The sequence below is a fragment of the Coffea arabica genome, chromosome 4c, assembly GCF_036785885.1.
Source record: "Coffea arabica cultivar ET-39 chromosome 4c, Coffea Arabica ET-39 HiFi, whole genome shotgun sequence".
NCBI classification, from domain to species: domain Eukaryota; kingdom Viridiplantae; phylum Streptophyta; class Magnoliopsida; order Gentianales; family Rubiaceae; genus Coffea; species Coffea arabica.
Window position 1 is genome coordinate 49,067,559 of NC_092316.1, and position 12,910 is coordinate 49,080,468.

General features: G+C 34.8%; 1 protein-coding gene across 3 annotated transcripts in view; it reads right to left on the reverse strand.

The window, feature by feature from the left end:
- Window positions 1-3,036: 3,036 nt before the first annotated feature.
- LOC113740277 (uncharacterized) overlaps window positions 3,037-12,910 on the reverse strand; it is a 28,962-nt gene continuing 19,088 nt past the window's right edge. The window contains exons 11-20 of one of the 3 annotated variants that reach the window (XM_027267841.2): window positions 12,389-12,424; window positions 10,377-10,513; window positions 8,969-9,039; window positions 8,814-8,867; window positions 7,655-7,797; window positions 7,231-7,374; window positions 5,945-6,178; window positions 4,743-4,802; window positions 3,495-3,755; window positions 3,037-3,296 (exon numbers count right to left, since the gene is read on the reverse strand). In XM_027267841.2, the coding sequence (XP_027123642.1) occupies window positions 3,153-3,296; window positions 3,495-3,755; window positions 4,743-4,802; window positions 5,945-6,178; window positions 7,231-7,374; window positions 7,655-7,797; window positions 8,814-8,867; window positions 8,969-9,039; window positions 10,377-10,513; window positions 12,389-12,424 (1,284 nt within the window). In that variant the 3' untranslated portion in view covers window positions 3,037-3,152. Of the gene's footprint in view, window positions 3,297-3,494; window positions 3,756-4,742; window positions 4,803-5,944; window positions 6,939-7,230; window positions 7,375-7,654; window positions 7,798-8,813; window positions 8,868-8,968; window positions 9,040-10,376; window positions 10,514-12,388; window positions 12,425-12,910 lie in introns of those variants that run through there. The other 2 variants (XR_011813214.1, XM_072046272.1) reach the window with 2 other exon arrangements.

Below are 12,910 nucleotides of genomic sequence, written 5' to 3' on the forward strand. Positions count from 1 at the left end.
ATTTTTTTCGGAAATTCCACATAGCCGTTTTAGGCCTTTAAAAGGGATAAATTGAAAAAGCATCCCTAAGAGTTTTGACAATTCCAAATAGCCCCGACCAAGTTTTCATGATCACACCTATCTCCCTTATGATAGTTATATTGTAGTTTTCTCCACATATTCACTCTGTCAGTTGATTTGATGCTAAAAATTGATTTCTAAGCCACATGATGAATTTCACTTGTAAATCTACCCTTGCAATATATATATATATATATATATATATATATATATATAAAAGGAAGTAACAATTATTTAAAAGAAATTGTGAGAAGGGTGTATTTAAAATGATGTAATTAAGGTGTAAATTCTTCCACTGAAATTCATAGCCAAAGATTAACAACAAAGTTTTGCTACATATAACTTGTTATAGAACAATTCCTTGTAAGTTGTAATGAAAATAAGTGAGCATTAGATGCATGCACAAAAGGATATTGAATAACAGAAAATAATTAAAAGATATAGCGAGCCACTCAAACGTAATTAATTTTTTAGTATCTACAATTACCATGATAGTGTTTGCATATTCTTAAATATTTTCAAGCAATTAGAATTAATATTGCTGATCTCCTTGATCCACATCATTTGTTCAAAGTTTATTCTCCACAATCTCAAGCGTTGTTGTCTTTTACCTTTACTTGTCTAGCCGCTTGGAGCTTAGCATGCCTTCTACTTTAAAATAAAAGTTGATCCAATACTATGTATCATCTCTAAACAATTCCAGTACATAATGCATCTTATGAATGATTTACATAAGACCCCGAGTGGCAATACCTTCTGAGAAGGAAATGACTTTTCATTTGAGTATGATAACCAACTGATCAAGATATAAAAATGGTATGCTTGGATAAATGATTGAAATTTGACCAATTTAGACAGGAGTAAACAAATACATAAATGGAGGAAATGAATTGAGAGGATTCAGGTTCCATTTAAGGGCATCTACTTCTAGTGATGTGGTAAAATTGGACAAATATTTTTTTATACAAATTTTGCCAATTTACAACCTATTTAACTTATTCACATTGGTATTTTGTAAAGTTTTTAACTTGTAAGGGAATATTCCATCATTTGCTAGTAGTGTTTTAGTACATTGCTTGCTTGAAAAATGCATGTTTTTGTTGCTATTGGAAATTGTATGTATTCTTTGGTATACTAGAATAAGTTATTATATTAAAAATATCATGGTAAAGAAAGAAATTGAAGTATGAAATTCTAAAACTTAAAAATGTCATGAAAGGATCGATGAAGCTAGGGAGAGTTTGCAGTTTTAAAATTTAAATAGAATATAGGTCGATATGGAATCACATAACACGAATTTGCAACACCATAAGCTAAGCATGCTGTCCTTTTATATACATAGTACAGATAAGAAATTACAAAGGAAAAGTTAAACATGCCTGTAAAACTCTTTTCTACTTTACAATTTCATTTTAGCATGGACAATGAACAATGGGCAATTAGTGGTTTGATTGCTGCTTCTATTTTCTTTTTGTTTTTATTTTATAATTGATCTCTTGTCTGACATTTTGTTTATTCAAATCTTGATACCAAGCATTTAGGTTTCACTACGGAGAAAAAAAAAAAAAAAAACTAGTTGGAAGTGGCTGTTCCAAGATCCAATATATAAATTTACACTCAATTATTTTCCAACCCAAACTCCACTGTATCAAATGCAACCAAGAACCTATAATTTGTTGCCATCATTCCCAATACAACACCTCTGTTAAATGTCAATTCCTTCGCACTAGCTCAGAAGAATTTTCTTATGAGAATTGCATGCTGTCTTTTCCTTGCACAAATTTTCTGCCGAAAGAATAAAATACATCATTTTTTGTGTACCAGTATCATTATCTGAAAATTGAACCTTATTTACAGTCTTGTAAGTTGGACATTAACAGGATACATTGTGCCAATGTTCTATGGCATTATCCCGTGAGGTTTTCATATACTTATTATTGGGTTAAATGTTCAGTCATGCCATGACACATTTCTTTTAGAGAGAATTGTAGTTTTAGTCCCAAATATTTCCCTTTCTATGCACATTCAATCCTAATGACTGATTCAAGTCACGTGTTGGCAACTAATTATTAAAAACTTTTAAAAATAAATAAAAATATTAATCGTTAGCCATAAGTTGGAATAAAAGATGACTAATTACTCATATGCGGATCAAATGAATAATCAGTCTTTAACCTAAATTTTTTTTTGTCAACCAAATTTTTGTATTTCTAGTCTAAAACTAATTACTCATGGGATCACTATGCGAGTAACTAGTCCTTTTTTACTATAAAGTATGGCCGCAATTTTTCTTTTCAGCTTTTTTTTAATTCTTTTTTAAAAAATTAATTGCTGGAACGTAATAGCACGTGAATGGATCTTAGTGGCAATTGATAAAAATCAGTCAATTGGATTAAATATGCTTAGAAACTGAAACATTTGAAACTATCTTTGCTTTCTTTCAAATTTTAGGAGATAGAAACGCCCATACCCCAAACATTTGAAATCAAAACTACAATTCTCTCTTTCTTTTACCCATCTACAGGTATCAGCTTGCATACAAAAAGCATTGTCCGCTTTATACATGACATTCATATGGATTACAAATTTACAATTACATCAGTAGTCGCATTTTTTTTTTTTTTTTGTTTGAAGCAGTAGCAGTTGCATTTTAAGATTAGGGCAAGACTATGGCGAACTACTCACTTGACTTTGCCAAATACTAGTCCAGCAAAAATTTGATGATTTCACATTAACTAAGAATTCAATTGCAAGAGCTGTTGACGGCTCAGATAGGCCAACCTGATCTGGAGTATTCCAGAGTCTCCTATTGCAAAGAAACTGTACTTTGGGAGTATTCCGAAGCCTTCCGTCTCTAAAATAGTAGTTAATGGCATTCTAGCATTGTATGTGATGTCATTTAAAAACCTTAACAAATCATTACTGATTTATGGGACTGAGAGAACTCAAACATGGATGAAACCTATGATCCCCGGGTTGGAAGAAGAAATATTGACTATTAACTGAAAAGTGGACTCAAAATTAGTTTACAGACCAAGTGTGGCCAAAAAGTTGTCCTCACTTCTTTGAATTTAAATGCTAGCTACGTTTTCCTAATTGTCTGAATCTGAGCCTGAAAATTGCACTTGTTGAGCATCCTTAGGTTCCACATCAGTGATTGAAGGAGGAATGAGGTCGTTTCTTGGACGAGTAGGGTTGTTTCTTGGACGAGTCTCGCGATTTTGCCTAAACTTATCCTGCAACAGGAAATTCATAAGAAGAGGAAATACACACGTGTAGCTGAACAAATGCGTAATTGAACTTGACTGCAACTAAATGTGAATGGGGTTGAGCTCTACTACTAGTGTTACGCCAATATTTAGTGAATGAACAACTTATTGGAATGAATGAACTACCGAGTCTCAAATTAGCAATAGACAATTACGCTGACTAACCTTATCACTCGATTCGTTTGAAGTGTTTGGCTCATTCTTCGGAGTCGGTTGACTTCTCTGCAGCCAGGTGCGCCCACACAACATCAATGCCACCAAAAGTAAAACTGGTCCAATCCTTGGATCACCTAATTGGTTGTGCATTTGATTTATGAAGGAAGTGATCTTATACTTCAAGTCCTTGCTCGAAGAAATAATTTTCTCAGAACCTGCTTGCCATAAGGGATCTGAATCCTCAGGAACCAGCTCAGGACATTTTGTTCTCTGCAAGATGGACAGAATACTTCACTGTCAAAAAGACAGCATGGACAGAGCAAACCTGTCTCTGACAACGGAATTAGCTCATCTACGAAAGGATATCAAGTAAGGGAAAATAAGCATCTTTTACCCATTTCATTTGCACAAGTAACAAACTGATAAAGGTTTTTAAGTTGAAATCCTTGCATGCATATGCATGCATAAAAAGTCGATCCAATGGGGACTCCCACGACCACAGTTAGAAACGCACGACATCCTAGGAGGTTACACAGCCTCACCCTTGAAAGCAAAACAGAAAGTTGCTCCCGACTTGTGTCCCCGAGGTCAAAATTAAGTACCTTTAGAATTGCTTCAAGACTTGCCTTTCCCTACTTGCCTACGTACAGATGTATGGTTCAAATCCAAACACACTTGCACATAGCCTTAGCGATTTGGAGTTTAGACTTAATGATAACAATATGACAGAAATCCAAAAGTACAATCAAGACACAAAAAAGACAAGATTGCTAAAGTAAACTAAGGGACTATCTAGGACAAAGTATATTTTGAATAATAATATCCATTTGCCAGCCTGCTATAAGCACAAAAGTTTGTGTTGCTTATAGCAGAAGCATAATAAAGTGTCACCTTAAAGTCAACAATATTGGCTCCAAATTATCAAGATGAACACAATGACCATCTGACAACGTTTTAAGTAACTAAGAAGTTACCAGTCAACCAATGTAGAATTTGTAAAATACAAAAAATACGCGTCTGCATCTCTTATTCAAAATGAGTACTAATGCAAAGGAAGAACATTCCAGGTTTAATTAAGAACTAGCTACCGTGCAATTGTTCACCAAAAACAGAATGACAGAAGAAAGAGAACCCAAACACAACCCCAAAAAGAATAAGAGGAGCAGCTAATTAGCATCATATAAATACACAAGGAGAAGAAGTCAATACAAAGAATCCTCTGAGGACTCGTTGAGATGTTTTTGCCAGTTGACTTACAAAAGGAGGGAGATTTCTGGAGTCTCCATCTTCTATTGTCTTGGAAATCCAACTTATGATCTGCCAATAAACATCCACAATATTTCAGAAGAATTTGAAATAAGCCATCAGGAACATTTCACGAATATGATTATTCATAGTTTCTCAACATACAGCAATGCCCATAAAACAAGCACTTTCAGTAGATAATAGAAGGCAACAAATTCCAGTTTGCACCCTTAAGCTCTTTGGCCATTCTCACTGTACTCGGCCTAAACACGATATGCCCTAATGTAGTTTAATTGCTTATGTGCTACACATAATAACAGACAAAATGCAGGGGACATTCATGTGCTTATTTACCAAAGGCATCCAAGAAAGTTGGACAAGAAAACATTGGACTAATGATTTTTTAGTGCATGGTCCATTTTTGAGCAGCAAGTGGTGTAATATTTTCGAAAGTGCTTTATTAGACGATGAAAGCAGAAGAGTCCATGACAGTTCTGGACAGTTGCTGTTCCAATTCTCGAAGTTTATTAGCGATACTACCACATTTCCTTTGGGGAGAGGCAGAGAGGACCGAGTTTAGGAGTGAAAACACTGCATCAACTCAACTGGCTGTCACCCACAGCTATACTCCACCACCAGGATCACTCCAAAATCAGATGGCAATTTGGATAAATGTGTGAAGCTATGCAGAAAGCGAGGGATAATTAACTGATAATTTCAACCTTTGGTTTGATTTAATACCCAAATCTTCAGATCAATCTGTTCTTGAACAAAGTTGCATTTAGTTTATTCTTATAGTGCAAATGAATAAGATTGTCTCTGAGACTATGAAGATTAAAGATTTATGATCATGTCGAAAAGATATTATCGTCAATCCTGTTGTTTTCTTTGATCAATATACACCCAGAAAAGGTGCTGACAGTCTCATGCAATGCTTGTATTAATCAAGGTTAGCACTGCTAGTGATTGTGGTACATTTGGGAGTATTTGATAATTTAGGGAGCAAAGCACCCAAAATCAGAGCTTAGGTGCAAAAAGTCCCAAAGTACAGTTGAGGATACAGAGGAGAAAAGCTGTTTGGTATAAGAGCGCAAGTAGATCAGTCCAATAAAAAAGAATTACAAAAACCATCGCATTAACTGATGCCGTTATTCAAGGTCAAGCACTAGTTCAATTTAGATGCTTAAAACTACAAGCTTATGAAAAATTCAAACCTCTGTACTTTCATCTGGACCATTGTACTTTGCCACTAGTTGAGATGCAGGATCTGGTTCACTGTGATGCAATGCCCCAAACATGTTTCTTGGCTGCCTTTCAATTTTCACTTCATCCTCTGTTTCATTCCGCTCATATCGTACAATTAGCAAACGCGGTACATCTATCATAGCCCTTCTTGTTCCACAAGTTTCATAGCTGTCTTCAGAATTTACATGGAAGAAACAATATTTCTAAAAATTGGAGATATGTCAGCCATCAATTTAAGAGCACCAGTAAATGACTGGTAAAAAAAGCTGCATCTCATATTAATAATTGTGCAAAACAATCGAATTGTTGGAGCATGTAATATATATCCCAAGAATGAAAAGAAAACCTGATATGCTACAACCTTACTGGGCATGATTGTTAATAACATCTACATGATCCACACACAAGACATAAAGCTACACGCCCTCTTCTGGAGGTCCAATAACCATACAATCTTCATGCAATTATAACCATCATAAATTTTATGATACTGAAGTCTTCTTCACATGGAAATCTTTAAATCGTCCCCTAGCCCTTAGTACACTCCATTGGCGAGCCAAGCAACTTGGGATAATTATAACCTAATTTTAGCACAGATGAAAATTAAACTGAAAAGGTGCATCTGAAAGCTTATATCCACAGAAAATAAAACATTTGCATTCTGCCAGTTCTGATCTTGGAGTTTATAAATGCATTAACTCAAAGCTTTTTTAGAACAAAATAACTACTCAGATGGATGCTGAACACTTATAACCCTATACTGCCTAGTAAATTTTCAAGAGCAGGAAAGACTAGAGATACCCATACACAGGCATCCACAATCAATCTGGTTTTAATCACCTTTATACTGAAGTTTCTGGCCCTGCATAAACTATATACCACTTTACACATAATCTCTTGCAGTCTAAACTACACAGCTGTGGGATGTCAATCTTCCAGAATAACAAAATTGAAATGCAAGACCTACAGAATAGGAGTAGTGACAAAAAATCAGCAGCAACTTCCATGGTTTCAATATATGATGGAGGTTAGAAAACTTGTTAAGGAATATGCTTGCTACACATTAACAGAACAATACACAACTTCCGCACTGTTCTTAAATGCCTACATTTTCTGTAGGAAATCACATTCATAGCCTCACAATTTACTTAACTGCCAAATCTTGATTTATAACTTCAAAAGATGCAATCCATGTTCTGGAAGATTTGAACAGATCAACAACCAAAAGCAAAGAAAAATATGAAGAGAAACTAACTTGCTGTGCCTCCCCGTCAAGCCAGGTAAACGTCAATCGCTTTTGTTTCACAGCAAGAGCTGCTGGTGTAGACAGAGAATCTTGATCAAGAGCGTTCAACTCACCACCATTATTGTTCAGTGTCTCTTGTACCCTGCGAATGGTCTTTGACCAAGTGTAATGACACCATTTACTATATAAAACAAAATTTGACAGCACCTTTGTGTCACAAAAATCTTTGTCTCTGCATATTCAGTTTACAGTATTTCCTTGCCATTATTTTTAAAGTATTACTGATTTCACTCACTTGGAATAGTTTGCATCACAAATGGAATCACATAAATGTCTTATCTTAAATCTGTAGCTTCAGCTATGTATCACACTTAGATATCAACTAGCATCCAGATATTGACTTAACAAAAGATAACAAGGAAAGGAAGCTCACTTCACGCATTTTATTCAGTTCTTGGCTCAGCCTTCCAGCAAGGATGACACAATACCAAATCCTCATCTCACTTCCAGCACGAGAGTAACCTTGAGCATCACAACCCAACTCCATTGAAGTGACACTCCTTAGCTGGGGAAGCACTGAAACCATACATCAAAAAGCAAAAGCATCCATTGTCATATCTTACTCAGGTTCAGCAAAGCATGCAATGAACAAGTAAGGCAGAAGTTCTGGAGTCTTGCATTTCTAGTCCTATTTCCATTTCTTGTTTGGTTTAGGACAAAATGAACACATTGTTCTAGGTAAGAGAACAAAGGTACCAAGTAATCCTAGAAAGCTTCAGATTTTGGAAGCCAACAGAAGCCAAGTAATCCTTCTTTAATCCAGACTCTAAATTGAAAACCTTTTCTCTTCTTACAGGAAAAATGACGTTCGCCTATCCAGTGATCCTTTCAAATTAAGGGTACAGCACCAGCTAGTCCATTTACAGAAAGCTTGGATAAGTTATCTTACTCTAAGGAAGACAAGTTAGGTCTTTAACTGGAGGTAAGCAAGATAATCATGGGAACATTTAATCAGAAAAAATTCAGTAAAATGAAAACATAAAAATAAGTTTTTTCACGAAAAGGACTTGGTGAAAGGATTAACAACAGTAACAAACTCTAAAGCTCAACTTTAACTAAGCTTAAAATCCTTCTTAACAAACCAAAACAATAACAGCCCTCTATGTTGTTAAAATGCAGATTTTATTATGGTGCATGAATAAGCAATCTTTACATTGGAACCAGGTCTATTCAAAGGTCCTTGTCAGGAAACAATGATTGTTACCACAGTCAACTTTCAAAACCCTTAACATAAACAAAAACATACTTATCAGTTTATGAAGAGAAACATGGATAATTTAAAAACTTCACCATATAATTCGACTATAAAACTGAGAACAGACTTAAGCATGAGAATGAATAACATGGTTGAAACCAGCAGCTGAAAAACACATATCACAAGGATTAAGTTTGTAGTTTATCTGAGATGACAGATGCCGTAATAGCAGAACCCATTGACTAGTGACAGGAGGAATATCTGACAAAGAGAATTGTTCAAACATGGTAAACTTCATGCAGAAAGACTTAATAAAACTGTACTAAAACAAGTATACCATGATATTTGTTATTCTCCATGATATCTATAAACATCGAATTGTTGATTGATCCTGCAAGATACAAGCACCTAAAGCTTGTCAATAAATCATGCCATGCTACTTTCACAGCAGCTACTATGGTCTCTCAAAAGGGACATAAGGAAAGAACATGCCATAGTAAATAGTGGGTTTGACACCAGGATCTTTAAGTATTACAATGGCTGGAGCAGATTCAACCCCAAACCTGTTAGAAATGAAAAGAACTTCAGTGAAATGCGTTTGATACACTGAACAGACCAATATTTATGCTGCAAGAGAAAGGTTTTCCATTGTTCAAGAAAAAATATTTTAAAAAAATACCGTAGATTTCCGTGTGAAGTAAAAATGAAAATAATCAGGGTTCATTTACTAGATCTATCCTACAAAAAATCAATAATGTCAGGTTCAATGTTATAGTGCACAAGGACACACTCTGACCCACAAAAGTGACACGACAAAAACTATTTACCCAATGATTATGTAACAGGACCTATGATTCCTTTTCATTCCACATCAACCATGCAGAATCTCCGTTACTCTCATGTTATAATGAAAAATTGGGAAAACAAAAATTAAGCATCTTTCCCATTCTCAGTCTATATCAGTTACAAGTACCATCTTTGTTATGGCTGATGGAACTGCATATTTTTGCTTCCTGTTTCTGAGCAAGATAATGAGAAAAGCAAAAGAGGTATAAACACGAGAGATTCAAGTTTTGCATTTAGTTGCCAGTGAACATTAAATTATGTAAAAATATTTTTAAAAAATTAAGGGCGACAAACAGACAAATACTGAATCTAAACTGCAATTACACCATTTTCACATTATGTTTTCTAATAACGGTCATAGAAACCTGAACTGAGTAGCTTATGCATGCCTTACGATGGCTAGAACGAGATTTAAGTACTTAAAGAAGGATAAAAGTAACAATAGTTTTAACTACCCAGAGTCATCATGGAATATTTGACTCAAACAAGAGTTGACAAAATCAAAATTGTGACAATGATATGACACATTCATAACAAAAATTGTACTACCAAAACTCTGCTCTCAGTTTCCACAGATTGTTGATTTTGCAAGAAAAGCAATTAGTCTAAATTCATTTGTGCACTGAGAAACAATTCTCATGAAAGGTTCTCAAGTCATCCATTTGTCAGCTCAAAGTGCAAATACAGGGGAGCAATAAACTGCAAAATTTTAGAACTCAAAATGCTTGGCCATTTGTTAGCCAAAAGTGCAAATTGAGGGTTGTCCTAAGACAATAAATTATAGCTAGAGAAGCCAAATCTTTCCTCCAGAAAAGGGGAGAAAATTAAAAGATACAAATTGTAGAATAGTTTAAACCTAAGATCATCTGGGCAATAAAGGACTATACACACAAGAGCAGTTATTCAATGTGGGAAAACATAGATAATTTCTCTGAGGCATAAATGACAAAAGCACAAACGAAAGCAGGGAACCGCAATGAGCCTAGAACCAAGAAAGAAAAGAAAAGGGTTCTTCAATTAAAGAACTTTAAAAAGCATGTAAGCACAGACATACATGTTCCACCATAAAGAAGAATCGCCTTCATCCCATCGAGCAAATGCAAAAGCAGCATAGGTCCAATAATATTTAGCAGCTTGACGGATAAACGGGGTGGCTCGTTCTCCTGATCTTGAGAAGAAGATAACTCTAACCTATCAGCCAGAAGAAAGGAAGATATAAAACACTAACCACGTAAAAAACGATTTATAAATCAAGGACAATAGAATGTCAAATAACCCTGAAAAATGCGTTACCTTTCTCCAATTCTAGAAAGCAATAAATATGCCAAATAGGCACATAAACGAGAAAATAATGTTGAATCTGGCTACATGAAACAGGCTTTACTTTTTCACTTGGCACCAAAAAAAAAAAAGGATGCCTGAAGCATTAAATGATAACCATGATGTAGATTGTATTTTTACACCTCCCAATAGGCATGTCAACCATGTAAATATGGGATATGTAAGCATTCTCGTCTTCAATAAAGTGAAGAATCAATTTGTTTACTTCCAATTTCATCATTGACGGTCATCATCATACGATATCATGGTTTGTCTACGATATTGGTACTGTCAAATGGTTGAAAATAGCTTACATATACCAAATAAAGTTTAAAAAGTCCAAGAGAAAAATATATTTGACAACAGAATGTGGGAAAGGAGTCTCGACAATTTTAGGTGCAATTGCACTTGACAGTTCACATCTGGATCCTCCGATTTAAAAATTGTGTACTGAAGCTTGAAGCTTGAAACTTGTGAAACATTTAAGAAGCTAGGAGGTGCAGGGTGAAAAGACAAGCATGGAATGTAGTTTTATTAGCGTCTATTGTTGAGATATGCCAACTTTTGCAGATTTTTCTAGATTCATTCGGTAGTAGAATAAGTTAGTTAATTGCTGAATAAATGTTGTTGTTAGGACATTTGTTAACTGAAAATCATGTTTAAGTTGTTAACAAATATTTTTGCTAAGATTAAGATTATGTTAATTTGTCAGCAAGTAGTTTTCTTGAGATTTTTATGGCAATTTGTTAGTTAGAAATTATGTTAGTTTGTTTCATGTAAACACTATAAATAGTTAGTTGATGAATGAAGAACATAAGGTTATTTTCAGCCTTCAATAGAAGTCTTTTGTAAGCCTTTTTTTTTTTTGCAACACTAATTAAGGTGTTATTTCTTAGTTTATTCCCTCAAAAGCTAACAGGCCACAAATTTTTAAAAATAGTAGCATGCAGGGCAAAGAGGAGTACAAGCATTGCCAGTTGTTGGATTAGCGTCTACATCTGTTGTTTTAGTTTACACATTGTCTTAAGCAATTATAACTGATAATTTTCTATTGGACCTAATATTTTTTCAGGCCCTTGATACCAGGGTTCCTCATCTTTCAGGAGTAGGTGGAATTATAGTAGCATTGAGGAAATTCAATTTACTATCCACGAGGCAGTAAAAATAAGCCATTCAGTTACAGCCCAAGCAACTAGGCAAGTCCAGGCCATGCGACTAGCAATGAGTCTAAGATAAAGGAGTTGGATGATTTTGCATCTTGGCTTAAATCCTTTGATCATCACTATACTTGAACAGAACTAATTACCTTTTAATTTCCAGATAAGAGGGTAAACAAACAGACATGGATGATAAGCAGAAAAGTGAAAATAGGCTATCCCTTTGAAGAAGCAATTGACTTATCAAAGTAATTCAGAGAGCTCATCAATAAGGCTGAGCTACTAGAATAACCCCAAATGTGACATCCTAACTAGTACCAGTCTGACTAAGAATTGTTCACTTGGCCACCATGTTCTGAAATTCTACTTAGCTGTTCTTATAATACAACATGAGAAGATGCATCTTTCTCAAAATTATGCAATCAATTCACACTGCACCCAACAGGAAAAATCCTCCAAGTAGGCAATTATAACAGATAAAATTATAAAGTAGATATCCAAAATTGACACATACAAATGAAAGAAAAAGCACTAAAAATATCATAAGCAGGAAAAAAAAATGCCACCAAGGGCTAGAGAGAAATTGTACCTTATGAGGCTTACTTTTAGCAAGAAAATTTTGTACCTGTAAGAGGGGGCAGGTGGGGATAACATCAATACCAAACAAAGAAATGTCGGGGTTTATAGAGCTGCTAAAGCGTAAGAAAGCAATTGAGCTAATACTACAATAACAGGCCTCCAGTGGAATTTCTTGCCCACCAACTTCAGAGATCCCTTAGAAATGAGAAAAAAACAATTTTCACACAAACACCTCCATCCATTCCTGTTTGTAATTATTACATAGCAAAAGAAAGCCAACTACACACCACAACAACATCAAACACCAGGAACCACCATATAAAGTCTCATCTTTAGTCTAAGTTAGAATAATCAATCTTTTAGTCACATACTGTTCCTCTAACTACAAATCAATCTTCGCCTGTGTGCTCAATTACAAGCTGTGAGACCTGTTATGCAACTTCAATTCTTTCATGATAGAGGCACTATGAAAAAAAAAAAAAAACTTCAGTGAAAAAATTTGACAATATATGGCTACTTGATTCAGATCCAT